The 26,413-nt window shown below is 44.9% G+C and overlaps 1 protein-coding gene across 1 annotated transcript in view; it reads left to right on the forward strand.

The window, feature by feature from the left end:
• Positions 1-26,413, forward strand: part of HORMAD2 (HORMA domain containing 2) — a 74,086-nt gene that overhangs the window by 47,095 nt on the left and 578 nt on the right. The window contains exon 11 of the mRNA XM_027865288.1: positions 25,973-26,035. Within this exon, the coding sequence (XP_027721089.1) occupies positions 25,973-26,035 (63 nt within the window). The remainder of the gene's footprint in view (positions 1-25,972; positions 26,036-26,413) is intronic.

Below are 26,413 nucleotides of genomic sequence, written 5' to 3' on the forward strand. Positions count from 1 at the left end.
CCGATAAGGTCTTTGGTAAATTCAGAGTTTTCCAAAAATAAGATTCTATGGAAAACTGGTGAGTTTTGCACTGGGAAAACGCTATTGCTGTACGGTAACCATTAGATATGGAGAGAGCCATGTCGTAAAACTGGATGAGGTTTTTTCATGTTCCAAGGCCATTGCTGTGTTCTTAAATTAGCATTTGAGAAAATATGACAAGAAGACAAATTCTGTAGGCTATAGTAAAAATAACAACAGAACACCGTACAGAACTAATAATGGACACCAGGATGTTATAGGCCATCCCCTATCTGGTTCTCCTGATCAACACTAAAACAAACAGAATCTTAATTAACTTGTTTAACTTCTAAATAAGTGGACTTGAAAAGTAACCTCGTGATTACAGTGTCATTTTACAACTATCCCAAATTGACTGTAATTTACCAATATGAACACGCTAACACTTAAGGGGTTTTTTTTTTTCTTCTTTTGTGGGGAGAAAAAAGTAATGTCTAGGGGGATTTGGAGGAAGAAGGGTACAGTTGAAAGAAAGTTGTTCACTGCCACTCTTCTCAAAGGCTTATCTTTTCTGTGGCTTTGCTTAGAAGTTAGGCTATCTTCATGTTTCTCCGCTAGTGCTGAGGTCCCCTGAGGTCAGAAAGAGCTGACTTTAGCAGTGGGCCTCGGAGCAGCCCACAGCTTGAGCACAAGTGTTGAAAGGGCTGCTTCGCAGCACCCCTTCTAGCTTTTCAACAATCTTTATTTGGCAGTCGTTCTTAAATGCCCGCAGTATAATGGGCTGGACGGTGGGCCGAGGTCTTGGGGAGAGAATTTGATACTCGGGTGGAAGCCTCTGTGAAGCACCCACCTTCCCCAGGTGTTGATCCCATTACTTCTACACCCTCTCAGAAGGGCAATTGTTGCCCATACTTTCAGCATGTAAGAGAGACTAGGGCCTTGATGTGACAGCAGGAATGGTAGCAAGGACTGGCCCATAGTGCTGTCCTTCAACAGAGAGGTAGCTGAAGGGTGGGAGGCAGCTAGGAAGTAGCTGGGTGGCACATTGGATAGAGCACTGACCTGAGTTCAAATCTAGTCTCAGACACTTACCGGCTATATGAAATTGGGCAAGTCACTCTCTGCCTCAGTTTCCTCACCTGTAAGATGGGGATGATAATAATAGCACCTACCTCCCAGGGCTATTGTAAGGATCAAATGAAATGATATTTGCATGGTGCTTAATGCAGTTCCTGGTACATGTTGTTGTTCAAAAATTTTTTTTTCAGTTGTGTCTGACTGTTCATGACCCATTTGGGGTTTTCTTGGCAAAGATACTGGAATGATTTGCCATTTCCTTTTCTAGCTCATTTACAGATGAGGAAACTGAGGCAAACAGGGTTTAAGTGATTTGCCCAGGGTCTTAGAGCTAGTTAGTGCCTGAGGCTGAATTTGAACTCAGGAAGGTGCATCTTCCTGACTCCAGGCCTGGAGCTCTGTGTACTATGGCATTGCCTAGCTGCCCTCCTGGTACATCACAGGTGCTTAATAAATACTTGTTTCCTTCCTAGTATTGTGGAAAAAGCACTGCCTTTGGAGTCAGAGGACTTGGGTTTGATGCTTACCACCTCTGGTGCTTACTACCTGTGTGACCTTGGTCAAGTCACAACCTCCCTGGGCCTCAGGTTGCTTATCTGTAAAATAATAGCGTTGAATTAGATGGTCTCTGAGGGCCCTTCTTGCTCTAAATCTCTGACCCATGAAGAGGGCACATGTGTTTCTGTCTCTTATAGGCGCTGTGCTAGCCTCACAAACATGCGCAGTGAGGTGTGGACAAAGTGAGGAGCCATGCGCGTTTATCACTCAGCTACCAGTGAGGACTGGAGCTCCTCCGTGGTATTTGCTCTGAGGAAGGTTTTAGATGCCCCTTTGGCAGCAATGTGAGGTGACTGAAAAAGAAAGCCCGAAGAACATAAACACCCTTCAGGCCCCATGGGCTAATGTGTGAAGCAGAATGGAGTGGCTGAAGAGGCAGCGGCCCAGAGAACTGCCTCAGTGGAGGGCTGGGGGGCCTGGGGGAGTTCCTTGAGCTCTGGGGAACGCGGGGACTGGTATGAAGGAAGTGGCGCTTAAGTTTATGACCATTTCAAAGGCAAGGAGCTCCCTGGTGAGGCTTGCCAGTCATAGCACAAGGCATCCCTCCTTTACCTCAGAGAATGGATTTCCCCAGGGCTGAATTAGGTTCTTTTTTTCCCCCCACAGGTATGTGAATCAGTGGGATATTGATTGTTCATATTTGTTTATGGGGTGGGGCTAAGAGTGAGCTTACTGCCTGGTTTTCCTGTTACTTATATTGCTGTAGGTTTCAATCAAGTGATTTATTATTTGATTTGTGGTTCCTGCCTGGTCTGGGAAGGTCCTGGATGGAGACCTGAGTCATGTACTTCCCCCACATTAAACCCAATTTAGGTCAAGGTCCCAGTGCCAAGTAAGACATCCATTACAAATACCGCAAGGTTGTGTCATTTCAACAGGATGGATTTCCCATCCATGCCTGCAGTTCTAAACCCTTCCACAGCTGGGGAGACAAGTGTCGGGAATTAGTATAACCTAAAAAGCCATCACCCAACTTTATCGACTAAGCTAAGTTGGTCTTCAGGCAACAGACATGTGGTTCACCACTGGGACCATACCTGAAGCCTTTCAAAGTCCCCAGACCATGCTAGAGCTAATGTCCTGCTGGACTGGCCTTCAAGACCCTGGTCATGAGGAACTGGAGCAGCGCCTTTTGGTAGACTTCTTCTTGGCCATGTGTTTCAGTAAATCTTTCCTTGAGTATTGCCTGTTGTGCTAAGAAGCCTTCCTCTGGGAGAGATGCAAAGAGGAATAAGATGTGACCCTCGAGCTGACAACGTAGGAGAGGCCACGCCACCCAACCACCAAAGGCCATAATACACCACAGAACAGGATGGGACCAGAAGGCCAAGGCCTTTCCTTGGTGTCTCACAATTGTAGGGAGATGAGCAGAACAATGAAGGCAAAGTTCAGGCTCTGGCCGGTGTTCTGAAGCTGGGAGGCTCTGGTGTAGCCTTGATTGGGAACAGCTGGTGGTCCAGGGGATCGAACACTGGGCCTAGGTTCAGGAGGACCAGAGTTCAAATCTGGTGTCAGACATTTACTGGCTGTGCAGCCCTGGGCAAATCACTTTGCTCTGTCTGCCTCAGTTTCCTCAACTGTAAAATGGGGATACTAATAATACCTATGTCCCAGGGTTGTTGGGAAGGTAAAAAGAGATGTTATTTGTCAAGTGCATTGCAAACCTTAAAGTGCCATAGGAATGCTAGTGAGGGTAATGACATTGATGATGAAATGTACGTATGTTTTTGGAGCCCAGCCTAGCTGATCTGGGAGGTATGGCTGGCCAGCAGCAGCTCATGAAAGCTTGTACCGTAAGGGGCAGAAGAAGGATTGCAGTCTGTCCTTGGAGGGAATAGCCGTACCTGTGAGATCAAGGCTCTCTTGAAGAGCATTAGATAGTTACAAAGTACTCTTATGCAAAGGCCAAGAAAGGAATGACCATTTCCAGTTGGAGCAGATCAGGATGAGTTTCATGAAGGGATTGGGAATGAAATAGGAGTAGGATTTTGACAGATAAAATCACAGGGCTGGGATGAGAGAGGGGCAGGCCAGGTGAAAGAAGGTACATAGGATATAGGGAATGGTCTGAGAGGCATTCAGTATAGGTTATATTACATGACGATCTTGTTTTTACATTATCTACATTTCCCAAAATATCCCTCTGCTATCCCTCCTTCTCCCAGACAACTATCTCTTAGAACAGAGATTAAAAAATGAGAGAAATAGTTCATCAGAATCAACCAACACACCAACCCAGTCCAATGTTATGTGTAATGTTTTACAACCCCACTTCCCACCTCCACAGGGAGAAGGGAAGGAGGTGCATCTCCTATATCTTATTTGGGATCTAGGTTACCACTGTTTTGTAATGGTGAATAAAGATATAAAGATGTCCCAAAAGTCTTAGTGCAGTTCGATCCTTAATAGCTCAAACCTGCACTAAGACTTTTGGAGCACCCTGTGTAAGAGAGAGGGAAACCTATTCTGACTCTGTAACAGTAACGGTTCACTCCACTCTAGGAGTTTGGATATCTTCAGATTCTTGATACTTTCAGGGTAGCTGAGAGATTTTCTCAGACAAAATCTCTTTTGTGTGTGTATCATTTTAACATTTGTGAATGGGCTCTGAACCTGAAGTCAAGACTTGCCCCTGATACTTACTAGCTGTGCAACTACCAGCCCCTCTCTGGGGCTCAAGAAACTCTAAGACTTAATCACTAAGTTACAGAGAGGTTGTAAGCTGCATTAGTGGAGAAGGGCCCCCCCCCCCCTTTGCCAGAATCACAGATGCTTGAGGAGTCTTCATTTTAATTGTTTTTCTATCTAGTCAAAATGATCCTTTTTCAAATGGAGAAGAGAGCTCTTTGAACAATATTTTGCACTGAAATTTAACATTAGATAGACTGGCCTTTCTCTTTGGGATTGTTCTTGGTGCTCTTTGGAAGGGCCTCTTTGGAAGGCAAAATTGGAATCACAGAACTGATGGGAGCTCAGAGCCATCTAGTTAAGCCCAGGCCTGAACATGAGTACCCTCTACAATATCCCTGACTGATGATTATCCAGCTGTTGCTTAAAGGCTTTCTGACACAGCCGATATTCCATTGCTAACCAGTTCTCATTGTTAGGAAGGTCTTCATTATACCCAGGTAAAATACGCTTTCCAGTACCTGCTGTTAACTGCGTCTCGTTTTACTTTCTGCCACCGACCAGAACAAATCGAATGCCTGTACCAGGAATTCTGTTCCATTCTAGGGTCCCTAGGGCCACTCAGGTTCAAATGTGGGTTAAATATATGGCCCCAGTGCCCGTTTGATGCATACTCCACTCATAGACCAGGCAGGAATCAAATTGTAAAAGCATTTAATTGCAACGTGTTAGCAGAATAACAACAGAAAAAAACCATTCAGTAGGATCATTGTTCCCACCCCCCCCCCCCCCCCCCCCCCCCCCCCATAATCAAGTGAGAACAATCTCCCATTGACTCACAAGCCAGTGGGCAAAAAGATAATTTCTTCCCTAGGGCACAAGCTGGTGGCCTTTGCTGGCATTCCTGTCATCGTGGCAAAGCCTTTATCCCCCTTACATACCTCTTCCATAAGACAATCCTTCAAATACTTGAGACAGTAATCATCCTCACACCCCTTCCCACTCTTCAAGAGTCTTCCCCGGATTAAACATCCACAATTCCTTTAGCTGATCTTTGTAGGACATTGCCCTCCCATCCTGGTCACTGTCTTTTGGACATGTGTCCACTTGTCAATGTTCCTCTTACATTTTGGCACCCAGCACTGAGCAGATGTGGTAAGAGTAGGCAGGGGATGTTGGCACCATCATCTATTAATGCAGTCTAAGATGCCGTTAGTTTTTTTCTTTTTGACTTCTGATGTCACCTTTTTGTAATTATCACTCAGGTTTCTAGAGTGCATCATGAGTATCATCTTTGGTATTCAAATTTTGAAAGGGTAGAGATCTATATTGAATATTTGAAATTTTTTCTGTAAGAGTTGGAAAAGATCATGGTTTGGTTTCAAATATTCTTAGGCAGGTACAAATTATCTTTAGAAACATTCTTGTATTGAATAGAAGATTGTATTCAATAACAGCAATCTAAGTAATATTTCTATCACAGAAGAGCTGTTCTGGGAGTTGAGACTATGTGGCTGTCTTGTCCTTCCATTAAATAATGTGAGTGAAATCTTCAGATCTTTAATTGATTTAAATGACCTAGATAGACTTCATCACATACGCTTCGGGATGTGGGAGCCATTCTCAAATCTCCTTTGAGCCTATTGCTTACTCTTTTGAAAGATCTAAATATTTATTTTCATAGTCTGCCAGTTGATTGCTGTTTGTCCACACTTATTTTCAGATACATTTGACTTTTCAAATCAGATCACTGTTCCAGAAGCTAATCTATTGGAAACACAGTTCTATAATTTGCCAATAATACATTATCTCTTTAGCTATAATTGGTCATCAGTGTAAGGATAATGATGTTTGCCTCCGGGTTTTTGTGAGAACTGATAAATTAATGTTCACGATCTGTTTTAAATACTAGGTGCTATTGTAAAATGATCAGCAAAATTAGTTTTCAAAGCAATTTAAATCAAAATAGTTATAGCAATAGAACATGACCTCAATAAGAATTCTTCCTTGAAAATACATGACTAGAGAGAGACCATTTTTCTGTAACAATAACATTATCTCAAATATTTGCAAATTTTTCCTTCTGGCTATTGTGGTATCTTATCAGAACTTGCCAGGAACACAGTTCACAATTCAGGCCCAAAAATATTGGTTAAAGATAGTTTCAGGGTTGACCCTGACGCTTCCCTACTAATTCGCATGATTTCTCAGAGGATTCAAATTCCTCCACAGGTCGTTCATTTCCTGGCTTTTGCTGTTCTGTGTCAATCTTGACTTTGCCCAAATAGTTGATGTTTTGGAATTCTGATTAGAGTACAGTCTTTTTACTTTTTATACAAAGGCATGAGTGAATTTCCCCTTTCATACAACCAGAAGATTGTTAAAGAAATAACTAATAGTAGGTACCGTAGCATTAATTATTGGTGGATAACCTACATTTGGCTCCTCCTAGTGGACTGATTCTGCATTACAGGGAAATTTGCTGTTGGTAAACTCAAGTTGGTTGGAAAAGCAGGCCAAGGACATGAAGTTCTGAGTGGGATGCTTGTGAAGTTAGCTTCGCTGGGCCAGTCATCAGGCAAAAATATATGTCTGGTCACAATAGAAATTAAGATGAAAAATGTGGAGAGATCAGTGCAAATCCATCACCACTGACCTTGGAGATACTTTTAGGCATTCCTCTCCTTTATCTACCACATATAATTAGGTGAGAGGAAGCATAGTGAAGAAGATCAAGACATGGCCTTGGAGTCAGGCCCAGCCTTAGACATTATTGCCTGTGTGGCCCTGGGCGAGTCATTTAATCTGAGCTTCTCTGAGGGAAGGGCCAGTGAAATCACAAATCTGGTTCCCACTCCCCACCCAATCCCCAAATACCAATCACCAAGGATAGGACCACTGATTTTCTTTTCAAAATGTTTTTGGTATTGCCCCTGTGTCTCTAATCCCACTACTACTGCTTGGGTACTATCCCTCTTCTTTTATGCCTGTGTTGATAGAATGTGACTGACTTCAAGCTCTTGGCTCTATCCACCCTGTACCCAGCTTCCAGACTTACCTTCCTTAAACATTACTTCATTATAGCACAGAGTCACAAACTTTTAAATCAAACCTGAGGTCAAAGGGACCTCAGAGGTCATCTAGCTCAACCAATACTAGAAAGGAATCCCCAGTAAAACACACCTGGCAAGTCAGTCAACAAGCATTTATTAAGTGCTTACTATGTGCCAGGCCAGGGGGCAGCTGGATGGCTCAATGGATGGAGCTGTGGGCCTGGAGTCTGGAAAACCTGAGTTCAAACCTGACTTTAGACACTTACTGGCTCTGTGACCTTGGGCAAGTCACTTAACCTTTGTTTGCCTTAATTCACTGGAGAAGAAAATGGCAAACCGCTCCAGGATCTTTGCCAAGAAAACCCCTTGGACAGTATGGTCCATGGGCTCATGGAGTCAGATATGACTGAATGACAATATTGTGCCAGGCACTGGGCTAAGTATTGAGGGTATAAAGAAAAGCATAAAGCAGGGTCACTGCCCTCAAGGAGCTCAGATTCTTATGGGGCATAACATATAAATGGCTAACTAGGTACATACAAGATACGTGCAGTGTGTAGCGGATTCTCTGGGCTTACTCTCCCAAATCCCACTCCTGTGGGCAAGCTGGGCCTCCCAGAGGGCAGCTGCTATGCCCCCTCTCAGTTCTGGGAACCCTGAGGTGCTGGGGGTGGCTTTCTAAGGCTGTTGTTTGTGAGCCCCCTCTGGTGTGATTATCAGTTTGTATCAGGTAGCCAGACTTAATTAGCTTTTGGAAAAGGGCATTTCATCTTTGCAACATCTCTCCAATATGCCCCCTTCTTTCCTCTGGCGCTGCTACCATCTTGATACAGGCTCCATCACCTTGAACCTGAGCTATTATAATAGCTTGCTGGTAGCTCAGTTTGCCTGAAATCTCTTCTCCCTCCAATTCATCCTCTAGTTTAGCTGCCCAAATGATATTCCTAAAGCGCAGGTCTGACTGTGTTGTGATTCCCCCCATTCAATTACCTCTAGGCAATCAAATACAAAATCCTTGTCTGGTGTTCAGAGCCCTTTGCAATCTAAGCCCTTCCCACCCCTACCCCCAGTCGCCTTACACTTTATTCTCTGCCATGTATTCTTTCTTTGATCCAGTGACACTGGCCTCCTGGCTGTTCCATAAATGGGACGCTGCATCTCTTGACTCCAGGTGTTTTCTCTGGCTGTCCCTCCCATGTCTCTGTCCATGCCTGGAATGCTCTTCCTCTTCATTTCTACCCCCTGGCTTCCTTCACATCCCCACTAAAAGCCCATCTTCTACGGGAAGCCTTTCCCAATACTTCTTAATTCTAGTGCCTTTCCTCTTTTAATTATTTCCTAATTTTCCTGTGTGGGGTGTAAGGGGTGTTCGGGGAGGACTAGCACCTGTGGTGTGGGGGCTCGCTGAGTCTTTTTCAGGGCTCCTTATCCACCTGTGGTGTCCACCTGTCACCTAATTCTCACCTGTGGCTCTAAGAAGCTGTAGTATGTGCAGAGGCCACACCCTGGTCTCAAAAATGGGCTAAACCAAGGTGAGGGTAACCGACAGGCCTCTAATTGTTGGGTGAGTTGGGGAGTGTCTCCCCCAAGCATGTGAAGATCTCCCCCAGTAGGAACAGGCAGAATTGGTTCCAAGGCCACTAAGTGGCTGAAGCAGGCCCTGTGAAACACGTAGAACTCGGTCAGACATTGAACGCACCAAGGTCATCCACTGCGTCCTGGGCCATCGCCAGGCATCTTGACTTTTGTCTTGCCACTGGGCTTCAGTGGCTCTGGAGGAGAAGGGGAAGCTGATGACTTTGGGCAGCTCTGTCTCACTTAAATGCAACTCATGCCCAAGTCAAGACATCATCTGTGATGTCACTGGTCCTCTTCTGAAATCTGTCTACAGCTTGTTTGTATGTACATGTTTACTCTTTGTCTCCCCCAGTTGGATTATAAACTCCTTGAGGGCAGGCACTGTCTTTTGCCTCTTTTATGTATTAGTGTCTGGCATATAGTAGGTACTCAGTAAAAGCTTATTGACTGACTGACTTGACTGATGAGCACATGTAGATCCCAAAGGACACGAACAGGTCTGTCCACACTCTGAAGAGACTTCCTTTGGCCTAGTTAAAATGCCCTTGATCAATGAGTGACTCAATAATGGGCCTAAGCCTTGGTGTGCCTAGTTCACACCGCTGTCTGCCCACTGGATGTGTGTTTTCACACCTCTGTCTGGGTCAAGGGGACTGGCTTTCACCTGATAAAAATATCAGGGCTAACTGAGGCAGTTTGATTGATTGATTGACTGATTGATTGATTAATTGACTCACTTGATGCCACCCTGTAAAAAGAAGTTAATCTCTGAGGGAAGGCTCTAGTAGTGGGGGTGGGGGGGGAAGGACCTGAGAAAGGCCTTCCTTCTACAGAACATGATTTATTATGACTTTATTGTCGGTGCCACAGAATTCAGCATTTTATCACGTACTGTCATTTCTGCACTATTTTTCATTTCACCTGTGTTATTCTTGCTTTCCCCGTAAGATTGTAAGGTCTTGGGAGCAGGAATTGTGTCTTTTTTTTTTTTTTTTTGTGTGTGTGTGTATTGCCGGTCATGGCTGGGCACATAATAAATGCTCAGAAATACTTCACGATTCAGGGAAGCTAGGTGGCGCCACAGTGCATAGAGTGCCTGGTCATCTTCCTGAGCTCAAATTTGACCTCATACTTATTAGTTGTGTGCTCCTGGGCAAGTCACTTCACCCTGTTTGCCTCAGTTTCCCATAAAATGAGCTGGAGAAGGAAATGGAAAACCACTCCACTCTCTTTGCAAGTAAAACCCCAAATGGGGTCACGAAGAGTCAACACGACTGAACAACAGTGACAAGTGTGAGAGAAGAGGGGGGAGCTCGAGGCGGGCAGGTGGCTTTGTCTAGAATCTAGATGATCTCTTCACTCCATTCCTGCTTTCACATTCTGTGCTTCTGATCACTTTGGAGCAGCTCCTTGTAGTCAGCCTGTGCGACAGCAAGAGGGCTCCCTTCCCTGTCTGTTCTGTTTCTTCGACAACATCTTCGAGAACTGTGAGTATCTTTCCCCAGAAGGGGAGTTTATGGTCTTCTTTTTATCCCATTTCCAAAAACATGAGGATGGATTGAAGTACACGGTCACAAAGCATGCAACAATTGTTTTCCTTGTAAGATTGAAACAATGATCTTTCCCCTTTCCTTCCTCATGACAAAAAGGGTGGTTTTCCATGGATAGCTCTTCCAGGCCCAGGCTCCCAGGATCATAAATCCAGAGCTGGAAGGAGCCTCAGAGGTATCTGCTCCATGGGCATCTGCCTCTTGTTCTACAGATGAAGGAGCCTGGCTCTGAGGAGATTAAGGGCCTTGCCCACTCATTTCTGTGACACTGCTTTCTCTTGATTCTCTTTCTGTCTGTCCGACCAGTTTCTCTAAGTCTCCTTGGCTGAGTCCTCTTCCATACCAGCCTCCCTACTCATCCCCTCTTCCCTTGCAATGCGCTGTCCCAAACCTTCTACTTTTCTCTCTGCGCTCTTGGTGAGCTTACCATCTACCATGGGTTCAATGCTCAGCTCTAGTCAGATATTCATATATGGACGTAGACATGTGTGTATATCTCCAACCCTAATCCCACATTGTGAGCTGCCACATTTTAGATAAACTGGATGTCCTAACATGTCCAAAACAGGAGTCACTATTTTCTCCCTCCCACCCTTCCCTCTCTTGAACTTCCTTATTACTCTCAAAGGTACCCCCACCATATTTCCTGTCACTAAAGGAAGCCTGAGTTCAAATCCAGCCTGAGACATTACTAACTGAGTGACTCCAGACAAGTCACTTACCCTCTGTCTGCCTCAGTTTATTCAGCTGTAAAATGAGGATAATAATGGTACCTACTTCCCATGACTGTTGTGAGAATGAAATGAGATGATAATTGTGACGTCCTTAGCACAGTGCCTGGCATGTAGTAGGCCCTTTATATGTGCTTGTTTGTTTTCTTCCTTCCATCCCTCACCAATGCTTGATAATAAGGACCTTCTTTCTTGTTTGACCAGGGTGGCAAAATGAGTCAGAGTCTGAGGTGGTGTTTGAACCCAGAGTCTCAGATTCCAGAGTGGTTAATTTTTCTATGGTACTAGGTATAGGAAATTATTTCATTCACCCTTTCATCATCTCCACTATTGTTATAATTTTCACGTATAATATCTGTATGATCATATATTTGATAATCCTATCATGCCCACTTATACAGTAGTCCTTAGAACAATGAATAGAACAGAAATCTAGCAGGAGAGAGGCTTGTCCCAGGGTCAAGTCTGTCATGAGAACAAGGTCCTGATTACAATAATGGCATGGAAGGGGCTTCAGAGCCCATGCAGGCTGAGCCTGAGCAGGGCCAGTTCTGGTTCTAGGTAGGCCCTTTACCTAGAACCTAGCCTACCCAGACTTTGAGTGCCGCCAAGCCCAGGTTCCAGGTTTTTTTATTCTCTGGGGTAGATGGCCTAGCTGCATTCAGAGAAGAGGCCACAGGGCACTCTCTCTGTGTGAGGCTGTCTGCTGAGGTGTGGAGTAGGCCCAGTCTGTTCCTGAATGATGAAAGCGTAGAACCTTCAGTACTGCAGTTGTTATTGTTGTTATGATTGTTATTATTAGTAACAAGAAGCCTTTGCAAATCCCTGGCTCCCTTCAAGACTCAGTTATGTCCTGCTTCTGCAGGAGGCCTTTCCTGGTCTCCCGGCAGAGAATGCCTTGTTCTCAGAGACGGCCTTCCCTCAACTCTCTGGAGACAGGCAGTGAGGGGGCGTGGGTGGAGACCTGAACAGAAGGATCGAGGTTAAAGTTCCATCTCAGTCACATACTGGCCCTGGCCAAGTCACATCCCCTCTTTGGGCTTTAGGCAACACTCTAGGATGACAAGTTGACCTGACCTGCCTTTGTAGAGGGAATTTCCTCCCCTTGAAGCTCCCTCTGCCGGGGGAACCACAGACCCAAGCCCCCTCCCACTCTGTATGTCTAGTACTTCCTGAAGGAAGGGACTGTTTCTGCCTTTTGTTATATGCCCAGGATTTAGCACAGGTCCAGCACATAGTGGGCACTTAATACTTACTGATTGACTAGTAATAATACATTTTCATAAGACAAATATTGAAAATCAGCACTTTCAGTTGAGTGGTAACATTGGTTGTTGTGTATGAGGCAAGTTAGACTAAAACACGAGTCTAAGTCAGAGGCCTTAAATGAATCAAATGTTTGTTGGAGCACGTTGTAGGCCACGACAGTCAGGAAGGGTCTGTACATGGAGCCGATCCCAGCAAATGCATTCTGCTTGAAAAATGTACACTTCTCTACTCAAAAAGGTCTTGTAAAATGTGTGAGTATGTTTTCCTCGAGTCTTGTTTTCCTTAAAATATGCTTGCTTGCTCGTTAGTGTAGATGTGCCTAGCTGGGATGACTGTGGCTTCTCCATTGCCTTTCTCTAGAAAAACACAGTATTTCAGGGTCTAAAAACAACAACAGGGAGGAAAATGAGCTACTTCTGAAAGAAAAGCTCATCTGTGTGGGCCAAAACATCTGGATGAAAACATTTTTAAAACTTTATTACCTGGGGGGCAGCTAGATGGCACAGTGGATAGAGCACTGGCCCTAGTGTTAGGAATACCAGAGTTCAAATCCAGCCTCAGACACTTGATATGAGCTGTGTGACCCTGGTCAAGTCAGTGTCAGAGAAGAAAAGAAAAACTTTATTGCTTGGATTTTTCACTTTCCAACCCAATTTTTGAGTGTTTCATTGACATGGCATTAGAATCACTAGTGGATGCTTTTTGATAGTACTAAGCTCACAACGCGCTCCCTGAAGAGAGCTGTTGGAGGACTCTTTGGGCTCAATGTACAAACACATTTTACTAATTTTATCTTAAAATGTAGATGTACTTTTAGTCAATAACGTTGACTTGTCTTTCATTCATGGTGCTTCTGATATCACAAGATGCTCTCCATGTTCTTTTGTTAGCTCTTCAAGTTCTGAAGCTGAGAACTCCCCAAGATCACCAGGAGGCTCTCCCTTCTAATGGGCTTACATTTTGGTTAGGATTTAGGACATTGCCCATCAAAGCACTCAGCTGTCTGCATACTACAACCACCTCAAGATAAACAGGGCACAAACTCAGATATGAATCCCCTATTCCCAGAAATAGCTTTCCCATTCCTACCCCAATTCCAAGTCTTCTTTGTCTGAAAGCAAATTTAGCCTTTCAATCCTAATCCAAGAAATGACTGGACTTTTGTTTCATTTTAAGCCAAAACATTCCAAGAATATCCTACTACATTCCTTAGAAGCCCGAGGAACCATTACAGTGCTCCCTGTCCAAGATTCATTCCCTGGAGAAGTGGAGCACTGTCCCTAGACCCTTTGTCCATGACAAAGAGAACGGGCCCTCGGTCATCTCTTTGACCAGGTGGGTCTAAGGAGCTTTGTCAGACGTCTACAATATCACCACCAAGACTCAGGCAGTAGGTGTCGGTGTACATTTCACAAAATCTCTGATGACCTCATAAGCAGAGAGAAACCAGGTTTCTCATTTTGGGCAAAGCCTAAATATAAGACTACTTTATATTTATGTAGTGTCTTTTTTCCAAGGAGCTCCAACCTCTTTACAGACGTTATGTCATTAATCCTCAAAACATCCCTGTGAGGTACATGGCAAATATTATTATCCCCATTTTTTTATGGTGCTGGAAACTTAGACAGAGAGAGTAAAGGGCTTGCTTACAATCACACAGCGAGTCAGTGATGGACGCCTCTGATTCTCCATGTAACCAACATACCGTGCTCCTTCTCCATAGGAAAGGAGCCAGACTCTTTCAAGCATATTAATTGCTTCTTGGGTGGGATTTGGGAGGATAAATTTCAGTTTGGACTGAAATGCCTCTTTTAAGCATTACTAGAATGTAAGCACCCTGAATATTTGACTGATTTTTTTTTAGCTTTTCCAACTCTAAGGTAAACATTTTCAAACAAATGTTTCCCTCAACTTAGTCTAATTTCCCTCATGCCTATTAAAGGCACACCAAAGAGTGAGGCCAGAGTTTGAAGTGAAACAGAAATAGGTCTAGGAAAAAGGGAACCTCCCCTCTTCATCAGCCCTATGATGGGCCTATAATCTGACAATGAAAATATTGGGGGGGAAACGAGTAATTCTGGAGATAATGCTTTGGACATAATGAAAATTCCAACATTAATTTTGGCTAATGCTAATGTCCAGTTTGAACTTTCAGATATGAGAGACTCCCATGCTTTGGTCGATAGGCTAGTATTTTCAGTGCAGTATCTGTTATTGCAGCATTCCTGTGATCTCCCACGTTCCTGCATCAGGCTCTGGAGGCCTTAGACTCATGGCGTGGACTCTAACCTCCTACCCCATGGATGCTTCTTCCATGGAACCCTGTACTTACCAAGAATATGGAAGGGAACCCACTAGAGGACCTACCTCAAAAAGTCCCCCACTTTACAGATGAGGGAACTGAAGTCTAGAGAGGACAAGTGACTTGACTAAGGTCACATAGTAGCAGATCAAACCTGGCTCCTTTGATTAGGGGGCCTGTGCTTGGCCTGCAACTCCACTGCTTGATGGTTTGTAGATTTAAGTACTTTGTGACTCCTATTTGTCCATTAGTATATACGTATCTTGGACGGTTGCTGCAAATGGACCGTGGAGTTGGGCTCAGAATTGAACAGGAGAAGAGCAGGTTGGATTGTCATTGGGAAATTGCTCAGTTCTTATAATGACCCCAAGCTTCTCCCTAAAACAGGGGTTCTTAATCTTTTTTGGCAATCTGATGAAGTTTACAGACTCCTTCTCAGAATGATGTTTGGAAAAGCATGAGATAAAATACAGAGGATTACCAAAGAAATTACTTCTATTGAAATGCAGTTGTCAACATATTTTAAAACACAAGTTCATGGTCCCCAAATTAAGAGCCCTTGCAAACAAAGTCTTATTTTTTTAACAGTAGTATTTCCATGTTGGTGTTGTATAGCAGTGATTCATAGAATACTGTATTCTCTGAAGAATTAAAGTTGAGGATCACCCAAAGGGAGTGAGTAGGGTGCAACACATTTGTTGTGGATGATCAGTCCTTTCAATCGTGTCTGACTCTTAGTGACCCCATTTGGGGTTTTCTTGGCAAAGATACTGGAGTGGTTTGTCATTTCCTTCTCCAGCTCATTTTACAGATGAGGAAACTGAGGCAAACCAGGTGAAGTGGTCATATAGCTAGTAAGTGTCTGAGGTTGGATTTGAACTCAGGTCTTCCTGACTCCAGGCCTGGTGCACGATCCACTGCCGTGCCACCTAGCTGCAACACATGACAAATGATAAGTTATGAAGAAGGAGTACTGTAAAGGATGTCATCCAAAATGTACAGTAGAGAAACGTACACTCCTCACGTGGCAAGAGTGAGGAATACTTGACGGACAGTCCCTGCACAAACACGAGGAAGCCCCCTGAGGTAGAGTAGACCTCTCGTGGTGAGCCTGGGCTGGGCAGGCAGACGTGGCTTGTGTGTCATTGTGCCATCCAGCTGGAATACTGGAGTATGGAGGAAGGCAGAAAGGTGGCCAGAGGATCCCGTCACCCACAGAGAGGCCCCCCCTTAGTGAACTAAGTGCCACAGAGAGAACCTGTTGGGGAAAGAGGAATCAGTCCAGCCTTGCAGAAGGAGATGTTTACAAATTATCTACCCGCTTTTCTTCCCCGAATTAATTCAGTGTCCACATTGATAAGAAACATGGAAAGTGCAATTTCTGGAGAGTCAGCACTTTTTGCAGCAAGCTTTTCTGTGGAACTGGTGCTACTGCATTAATTTCAATTCAGCCAGCACCGGGCTGGGCTCTGGGCATCCGAAGATGGAACCTCCACAGTTCTGGCCCTCAAAGAACTTGGTTTTCTGGGGGTGGGAGGGAATATGAAGTACACAGAGAAAAATGTTACCAGGTAGAATGTGGTGAGAACACAGGAGGGAGCTGGGGGAAGGTGCTTTAGGAATAGAGGTCTCCAGAAAGGTTTTCCAGACGAGGAGGCTGCTGAGCTGGGCCTTGAGGAGGAGGAGGATTTTGCAAGGTGGCAATAGGGAGGACAGGGTCTAGTGAGCATGGCAGGCATGAAGGAGATGGGAGGCAAGCTCCTCGGAGGAAGGGGCGATTTCTTTTTTGTCCTTTCATCCGAAGCACGTAGCACACTGCCGCACGTTTATACACACACAATACATATACCCATATATATGATATCATTATGGTCAGGCCTACACGTAAAAAGATTATGTGGGTACCTGTGTGAGAGATAAATGGACAAATTGGCTTTAGAAGTTGGGGAGACCAGAATTCTGGAACATGTGTTGAGGATCTAACCTATAGCACCGTGTCTGCGTGGCTGAAGAGAAGGGGACAATTTGAGATACTTCAATACAACATGTGATTAGAAGTTTCCTCCTCAGTAGTAATAGAATCTGTCTTCAGAAACTACAAGGTCGTATTTTTGGTCACCTGGAAAAGTGATAACCTTCCTGCCTAAACTCATTTATTCTTCTAAATCTCCCTCTTTTTTTTTTTTTTTTTTCAAAACTAGATTCTAAGCAAGCACTTAAAGATCCAGTTTCCTCTTTTTTCTCCTTCCTAACGAGTGAGTGTAACAAGAAACCTGAATATCAGGGCAATTAAGTGGGAATCAGAGAGTCTCCATTGGACGGGACCTCTAAGACCGTCTGTCCCGCCTCCTGCTCATACAAGGAAGCTGTCTGTGCCACCAGCGACAAGTATTCATACCAACTTTGCTTCAACTTGTCGTTTCCACCTTTGCAGCAGCTCCCCGGCACTCCCTCTTTTCTCCCCTGACATGGTCAGCACCATGGTGCAGCCCTCACCTCATGCCTCCACTTTTGCCGTAGCCTGCTGCCTCAAGTCTCCCTCCATCCCAGTCCAGGCTCCATTTGCTTGTCAAATGGACGATCTTTAAATGTAGGTCTGGGTATAGATAAGCTGCAGTGACTCCCTAATCCCTCTGGCATAAATATAAAATCTGTGTGTAGTTTAAAGTCCTTCATAACCTGGTGCCCTCCTACTCCTACCCTTCCAGTTAGTTAATCAATAAGCGTTTATTAAGCACCTACTATGTGCCCGGCACTTGCTGAAATGCCAAGGCTACAAAGAAACACGAAAGCCAGTCCCTGCCCTCAAGGAGCTCCCAGTCCAATGGGAGAGACAGCACACAAGCCAATGTGTACAAACAGGATATAGACAGGCTAATCAGGAACTGGCAGAGGGAAGGCACTGAAACTGGGAAGGACTGGCGAAGGCTTCCTGGGCAGTGTGGGGCTTAAGGTGGGGCTTGAATGCTGTCATGGAGACCAGGGAGCCGGGACGAGAGGGGAGAGCGTTTAGTCCGAGAAAGCGTCGGGAACCGAGAGATGGAGAGTCACGTGCGACTGGATCAAAGAGAATGTGTTGGGGGCGAGGCAGGATGTGAAGGGCTTTGGGTGCCAAACAGAACTCTTCTTCTTGATCCTGAAGGCACCTGGGAGCAACCAAAGTTGGTTGAGTAAGGGAGTGGAATGGTCAGGCAGCACTTTAGGAAAATCATTCTAGTGAGTGCATGGAGGGTGGACTGGAGTGGGGAGAGCCTGAGGCAGGCAGATCGCCCCCCGCCCCACCCCCTGCAGCTGCTGCCATGGTCCAGGTGAGAGGGCATGAGGGTGTGCACCAGGGCAGGGGCAGAGATGTTGCCGAGGTGAAATCGACGGGCTGGCCTTGGCCACAGACTGGCTATGGGCAGTGCGGGACAGTGAGGAGCTGAGCGTGGCTCCTGGGCTGGGAGCCTGGGGGCCTGAGAGGTCGCTTTTCTGACCCCTGGCTGCCCTCCCAGAGCCTATGATCCAGTGACACTGGCTGCCTTGACGTTCCTCACACCAAACACTCCGTCTCCCAGCTCTGGGCCCTTTCTCTGGCTGTGCCTCTGTCCTCTCTTCTTCCTCATCTCGCTTCCTGGCTTCCTTTAAGGCTCACTTCAAATCTCACCTCCTGCAAGAAGCCTGTCCTGATCCCCCTTAAAGCTAGTGCCTTCCCTCTGACGTTGCCTCATTTCCTCGTAAGTATTTTGTTTGCACAGAGTTGATTGCATGTTGTCTCTTCCGTTAGACTGGGAGCTCCTTGAGGGCAGGGACTGTTTTTGTCTCTATATCCCCAGCACTTAGCACAGTGACTGGCAGGCGCATAGTAGGCACTTAATAAATGCTTATTGACTTGATGGCCTCAAGCACAGGGAAAGTTGATGCTGTGTAAGGCAGCCCTGTCCACTGGGGGTGACTCGGATAGGTGGGAGGTTTTTCTTTACATTGATCCGAAATGTTTCCCCCTTACTCCGAGTTCTGCCAAGCAGAGCAGGTGATCCTTCTGCCACTTGACAGACTTCATATGCCTGAGGCCTGCCCTTGTGGCCTCCTGAAGACTTTTCTTCTTCGGGCTCAATATTTCCAGTCACTTCAACTGGCAGAGAAAAAAAAAGGAGATGAAAAGTCAGAAAAAACTCTTCCTTCCCTTGGAAGCAGCAGGCACTGACTTTGGGTTCCTAATTCTGATTCTGGCTTCTGAAAACCTCAGGTACTACAGGGAATACTGAGTCTGGCCAGAGGCCCCGGGATGCCCACAATATTCTGCTGGGCTTAGGCGACCCAGCAGAGTTGGAGACAGGGCTGCATTTATAAAGAAATATTGCTTCATTTGAAACTCAGTAGTTCTACCACAGCATGGAAAATATTTATAGGTTGGAAAATATGTACAGTATGGTGTGCTTTAGCTATATAACCCAACTGTATTTTCATAGCATAAACTCCTCTGCTGCTTACATTAAACAATGTTATATTTCTTTTTAAGAAAATAGATTCATAGCACTCTGAATTCCACTTTCCTCGTTCTTGACATGGTTCAGACAGTAAAAAGAAGACATAGCCTCCCAGCAAGGGCTAAAGTGCAGAGAAGATTGGTCAAGACACCCAGAAGACAGAGAAAAAGGCCCAGTCGAAAAGACTGCGATCTGCTGTTCTGGGAAATGGATTCTAGGAAAGACTCTTGGAGACGCTTCTCTGATTAACAAACAGATGAGGGGCGAATGCTGGAGAGAACCTTCTCTAACTATGGTTTTAGTTATCCATGGAAGGTGCTTGTCTTTGGTTTTTCTCTCACTGATGATTCCAAAGATTTTTTTTTAAAGTGATCTTCAAGACTATAGAATCTGTCTTCCTTCGGTTTGCTGTATCATATACCGAGGCTTCCATGTAGCCCAGGCAACGGTGAAGATTCCGAGAAGTGTGGTGGACAGCTAGGGTTTACCATAGGCAAGACCATGAAATGGGTACAAAACAAAGACTTAGGTCCCTTACCTGCTGCTTGGGTTACCCCCACCCCAGCTCCCTCCCCTTCGGTCCTTGGTGCTCTCTCCCCACCCCCTCTTTTAGGAAAACGTGGGACATTTATGTATTTCAGAGGGAGGTTGGTATTTTGGAAGAATGAGGGCATTTTGGGGCCCTATAAATCACACTGCAATAAACAGATGCCTAGTCTGCTTTCCATGAGGTTGGTCCTGCCAGCAAGTCTCTAGCTTATTTAAGTTCTTCAGGTGCATTTCCTGTGGGCACGCCTGGTCCTAAATCAATAAAATATTTGGAGTAATCAACAGATTGATTTTTGCATAGTTTCAAAGGAGTCAACTCTTCTTAATAATATAGAAAGTTCCTGGGATCCAGAGTGAGAAAATAGATACCCTCTAAAATAATCTAATCAAACCCCCTCATTCTACAGGTGAGTAAACCGAGGCCTAAAGAAGTGAGAGGACTTGACCAAGGTCACACAGTTAATAAGTCACAGAGCCAGGATTCAAACCCAGCTCTTCCTATTCAAGATCCTCTTTTCGCCATACCACATCTGCTGTTTGTTGTCTTCTGTTGAAATCCTCCTCCTCCTTCATTGACCAGCTCAGGGGCTAACTCTTCTTTCTCTCGGAAGCTTTCCTAGATATGGCCAGCTAATCTTGCCTTCATTTTCCTTGAGCACCTTGTCTGGATCTCTGCTTTGCTCCTATTACATTTTCTCTTGGCTCAGCCTTATTTGTTATCTTTTAGAATATAAGCTCCTTGAGGGACAGGACAGGATATTTTATATCTTGGCAGGCTTGCTGCCTAGCAGAGCATATAGCAGGTGCTTATTAAATGTTTGAAATGAAAAAAAAAAAAAGAAAATGTTTGAAGAAGGCACTGTAATTGTTTACTGCAAGTGTTAGAAAGACAAATGGAAAGAAAGGTTTGGTTCCTGGAGCAAGAAAGCCAGTGGTTCACTCAGAATGAAAGCAGATGATGAAGAAACAGGAATGGCCTATGTTAGACCAAACTGACATCTTAGAAAAGTCTTCCTGCTGTTATGAGAAAAAGTCTGTATTTACAAAGGTTACAGAAATGCTTCATTTATTGCTGAGGACTTGTATAAAAATAAAATTCATGTTACTGGAATAATTGGTCAATGCGCTAGACCCAGAATTGAAACACAGGAGGAGAGGAGTAGGCCAGATGGCTTCTGGGAAACCACACAATGTTTTTCACGGCCCCAGGAGAACCCCTGAAACTCAGGCCCATCTTCTCAACATCCTCATTCTTCTGGTGATGCTCTGCAGCTTTGACTCCTGAAATAGCACAGGCACCAAAGAGTGGAGGGCCTCAGGGTTTTGAAGGGCATGCCTGGTGGTCAGCGGTAACACATTACCAATGAGTAGCTGGGGAGGAGGGGCAACATGAGGGCTGTGGACGTAGGCCGGGAAAAGGAGGTGAGCTGGTCATGCTCAAGAGATGGAAAACCCATGCGTTCCACTCCCATCCATGCAATGTCAAGAGAGGAAGGCCCCAACGCACTGGGTCGTGGGTGTGATTGTAAGAGTGGTTGGGGTAATAGGAGAAGGCCTGGGTAGAGGTGTGATGCACCCCCAAAGGGAGTGGGGCCCTCTATGGTAGTATCCTAGATTTGTCCTGTCAAATTGGAACCTTATGTAAAACTTAACCCTTCCCTACCACCACCTTTCATCTACAAGGGTTTTCATTTCTTTGATCTTTTTCAAGTGAATTTAGTGTTGATTTAAAGTGAAAGTTGGACTTCTTGGAAATGAAATGGTTAAGCTTTACGGTGATGTGGAGGAAGTACTTCAGTAAGTGAAACAAAGTTGAGTACCTGTCTCCTTCGTCCTGTGTCTGCCTGCGGAGGTTACCCACAAAAAGTGGTTTGGGGCTGGCAGATGAGAGAGGGCCTTCAGTAGAATGTGAGCTCTTTGAAGGCAGAGACAGTTTCAGTTCTGCCTTTGTGTCCTCAGTGGTTAGTACACAGTAGGTGCTTAATAAGTGCGTGTTCAGCTGAATTAGGCTCATACCAGCACAGTATTGGGGAGGGAGGTACATTTCTCTATGTAACAGTTTCTATAATTAAACTAAAGGCAAGCTGATTTTTGTACCCACTGAAGGCACTTTGTAGACAATTAGATTCAAGCCAGTGACCTACATAGCAAGTCTGTGAGAACCAGTGTATTACATGACCGATCCTATAGCTGCTGTCTTTATCTTTCCATCTCCTTTTTGAAGAATCAGCAAGCCTGTGTTAAGCTTGGTACATCTAGTGACACCATCATGTCACTGCCTGTAGGTTTCCTCTACTCATGCCAGAGAGGGAGATAAAAACCCTTTTCATTTCTATCATTATTTTTGTTGTGGGTTTTTTTTTTTTTGCTTTTTTCTTTCAGAGTTTTAACCTCTACATATCTGGGTTGTTACAGAGTTCACACAGAATCACCTAGACACTTGAAAGTGAGAAAGCAATGGATGTGTTTTAAATAGATTTTTAAAATCCCCTTAAATATCGAATAGTGTTTTTAGGCTGTTAAAAGGTAAAGCAAGTCAACCTCAAAGCATGTTCCTTCATCAGCTTTCCAGCTTTGAGGAAAGGAACTCATTTCACAATCCAGCTTTCATCCTAAGTAGCTAGAGGCAGGCCAACAGATCAGAGTAATAAACACATCTGGGTAATAAAGATGAGCGTAGTCAATGGCGGCCTCTGGACAGAATTGCTGCAGCCTGCACGGAGGCACTCTCTAAAATCTTCATTTGTGGAGGAAAATATCTCTCTTACTTTTTAACCTCCCCACACTGCCTGGAGAGAGGGAGGAAAGACAACCAGTCCTGTTGACTTAGATCCCAGGCATCCACTGGGCATCCAGCAGACCAGATGCACCTGCCTGGGATCTTTAGGGGGAAATACCGTAACTGGCCACTGCCAGGTGGCATCCTCTCAGGCTTGGACCGATGATTGAGTTGTCATTACCAATAACTGAGGAGGCCCGCCTCGTTATCCATTTCTGATCCCGTGACAAGATGGCTGCTCTTGGATTCTCTGGACCAGCAACCCAAACTAGAGCCAACTATGCTGGTGGCTCCTTACTTTTGGTAGGCAGTGGAGAACTTGCTGAAGACATAGCCTGAGACTTTCTTCTAGATGTTAAAGCTAGGAGAGGCCTGTGACTTTGGTCAAGATCCCTGGTGACCCAGGATGTCATACCTTGGGCCCTGCTGCATTTCTGCCTTCTCTGGGCTAATTTTCTGCTTCAGAGAACTAGCAACAGTTAGAAAAGGAGGATGAGAAAGAACAAAGAAAAATGAAAATAAGAAATATAGTAAATGAGAAAAATCACTTTTCTGAGACTATCCCAAAATGGAGTAAAGAACAAGGAATGTTGGAACTGGGAGGGGCCTTAGAACGGAGAATGTCAGATGACCTTGGAGGTCATCTAGCCCAGCTCTCTCCAATTATATAGGAGGACTCTGATACTGTACATTGGTAAAATTTCAGATGCCACGGCAAGATGGGAGGAGGGAACAGGTAAGGCAGATATTTATAAATCCAAGCCTTCTGTGTGCCTCCAAACCCACAAGAGGCAGTGTACATCTTCCCCCTATGTTTAAGGGTGGGCCTCTAGTTCTCTGAAGGAGATTATGTTAGCAAATATTATATGAACTAAAGTAGAAAATCCCTGATGTTGGCTTCATAAAGCAGAAAGGATGCTGCTGGGACTCTTCACAGAAACATATGCAGATAGTCTGCTCCGTTGAGAAAACTCCTTTAGAATTTATAGGCAAAAGGATCATCATTCTTCAGAGTTTAGCTAAGTGATTGTTTTGTGTAGAATGTCTGACAATGACCCAGAAGATTGTGTTTCCTTAAATAGAACGAGCGATGCATCAGAAGACAGTCATCTGATGTAGACTGAATTATCCACATTTTCAGTCTAGACTGTCCCAGACTCGCTGGATATGTGAACACTCAGTTTGCTTTGGCCTTACAGATGTGGCTTCTGTCACCCAGCATAGTTATTAGAAGTACTAAATACACCTCCACAGCATGGTTCTCAAACATTCTTTTGCATGGATTGGTTCAAAACTATTTCCAAAGAATTATAGACTTTTACAGCTGTTGAAGATCTCAGTGACCGTCTAGTTCTTATTTCACTGGTGAAGAAAGAAAGTTGATTTGTACAGAGATTATAGTTAGCGCACTTCCCTCCCCGCTCTGGCTTTCAGTTTCTTCATTGGCAAATGAGATCTAGAAAGGACTGAGGCCCCTTCTAGGTGTAAAATTCTATGATTCTTCCTAAGAAATGTCCCCAGGGAATCACTTCTGTTCCTGGAACTGTTTCTGAACCTTCTAGCTTCTTATAAACCAGTTGCAGTTTTCAAGTCTCACCATCTTGGGAGTGGTATATGTAAACAGGGTAAAATTCTGACCAACTCACTGCAATAAAATTGCTTTTCTGAGCTTCCCAATCAAATTCTGGTTTCCTGAATAATAGAGCAAAGCAAAAACTCTTAAGTTATTAGGCCAGCCTGTCATTTGAGGTCTCCAACTTACATCTGTCTCCTCTTGTGAAAAAGAGACACCTCTCTGTCCTTGTTACCCCCATACCCAGATTTAATAAATGGCAGTGATTTGTATTTGAGTAGCAAATATCCCCAAATGAGGTTTCACACAAGCTGAATTCTGGCGTGTCATTTTTCATCTAACCATACTATAACGAATTCATTTTCTCAATAAAGAGGTTTGTTTTTGTGTTTTGTGTTTTGTATGGCCTGATTTCGTTTCGTCCAGAGTAGGTCATTCTAAAATTTTACATACATAAGCAAACCGGTGATTTGTTAAGAAGTTCTATTTATTTTTTCAGGGTTTTACTGTTTTAAACAGTCTAGGTTTTGGTTGAAGCCGGAGTGAATTTGAGTGGTTGTTCGCTAGGGCCAGTGTAAAACTACTGTGACCAATTATCCCGATTGCTTTCAAAAACCAAGGAGAAACTGATTCTTGAACTAGCAAGGCATCCCTCTAGGCATTTTGGTCCCTTTCTGGTATGCATGTAAGTGCTTTATTCCCTTGCTGTGGAGGCTGCATGACTTAGTGCTGCTGTGGAAAGATGGCCAGGAAGGCCCAGGCTCAAGTTCCCCCTGGGGCACATACTTTCTTTGTGACCCTGGGCAAATCTCTTAACTTTTCAGCTCTCCAGGCTGCTGTCTAAGACTGAATCTTACAGATTCAGAGAAGGCGCCCACCTTCATTTGTAGAGGGACTTTCCTCACCTGGGAGTTCCCCATCCCACTGAATTCACAGTTCCTACCCCCTGTAATTTTTCACCACATATCAGAAATAGTAATAATAGTTTCAACAAGAGGCAAAGGGAATATTGTTATGGATTCTAGTATGTGTGGCAGCCTTCTCCCACTAGGTACATTGGAAAAAAATTTTTTAAAATTTATCTTTCCACTCTGGGGAGTGGGGGGCTGGGGGGCAGGGGGGAGGAAGAGAAGAGGACATGGACAACCCTTTTCTCCCATCTAGTGGCCAGAAATATAAGTGTCCTAAATATTTCTTGGAATTGGGGATGGAGGACACTGGCATTGCATGGAGAGATAATATACCTGACTCTGCTCTTAGGGAAGCAGGATTCTAATCCCCAATCCTCCCTAAAGCTGAGGAGAATGAGAGGAGAGACTTGTTCGTGCTGATTCACCCTTCAGTCTTCTATGTATATGCCCCTTTACATAATGGGGGGTGGGGGCAGGGTAGCTCTAAGGGCTGAGATAGCAGGGTGCTGGCCGAATTCATTCGTTCATAGGGGAAAGGTGAGCCTAGATGCCTCTGCTAACATGTGTGGAAATCACTCGCTTTCTTCCCCTCTGGAGCATTTTGGCACCCCAGAGCTCTCCTGACCTAACAATCAGGAATTTGCTCCTCTCTTGGCTTCACACCTTGACAATCAACCCTCCCCTCAAGAGCTGGATGTACAGGATTCACTTGTGAGAGCCAAAGATCTGTCCCCAAAGTCGGCTGCCTCCAGGGGACTCCAGCTCCTGAAACTTGGAATGCCAGCCTCTGATACTGGCAGCAGGACCAGCGTGCAGGGCCAAACCAGCCAGCCCTTTGAAGTGCAGGTTGGGATCCGTTACACAGCTCAAGGGATAAAAAGCCTGGTGCCTTAGAGCACCCAGAAATCGTTGCTGAACGTTGTCTCTCTCTGCTGATTCCCACAGATGCAAAGGCTGGAACTCGTGGACAGTCAGCAAACCTTTGATGTTCCGAAGAAGAGGAGAAAGGTCAGCGAGCCAGTGAAAGTCCTCTTCCCATATAGAAAGTGAAAATCGGTCACCTTCTCCGTGTTTGTTTTTGTTCTGTTGATTTCATTGTGCAGCAAACCGACATGTGCTCTCTGGGTAGGAGCCTTGGTGGCCAAAACCTTTTGGCTGGCCCGGAGTTATGCTGTTCCTGAATTTGTCTCTCTAGCCTCTTGCCACTGTGGTTAAAGGCCATGATGTTGGGCTAACTTAGAGTTCACTTTGGGAGAAGGGAAATTGGCCAGAGAGCAACAAAGTCAGCAAAAAGCCCGCCCTGGGTTACAGTTACCACAGGCTTTAGCTGCAGACAAGTGCCCATTGTGTGTGTGTGTGTGTGTGTGTGTGTGTGTGTGTGTGTGT

This window comes from Vombatus ursinus, unplaced genomic scaffold (genome assembly GCF_900497805.2).
Source record: "Vombatus ursinus unplaced genomic scaffold, bare-nosed wombat genome assembly UNPS02001287.1, whole genome shotgun sequence".
In the NCBI taxonomy this organism is placed as follows: domain Eukaryota; kingdom Metazoa; phylum Chordata; class Mammalia; order Diprotodontia; family Vombatidae; genus Vombatus; species Vombatus ursinus.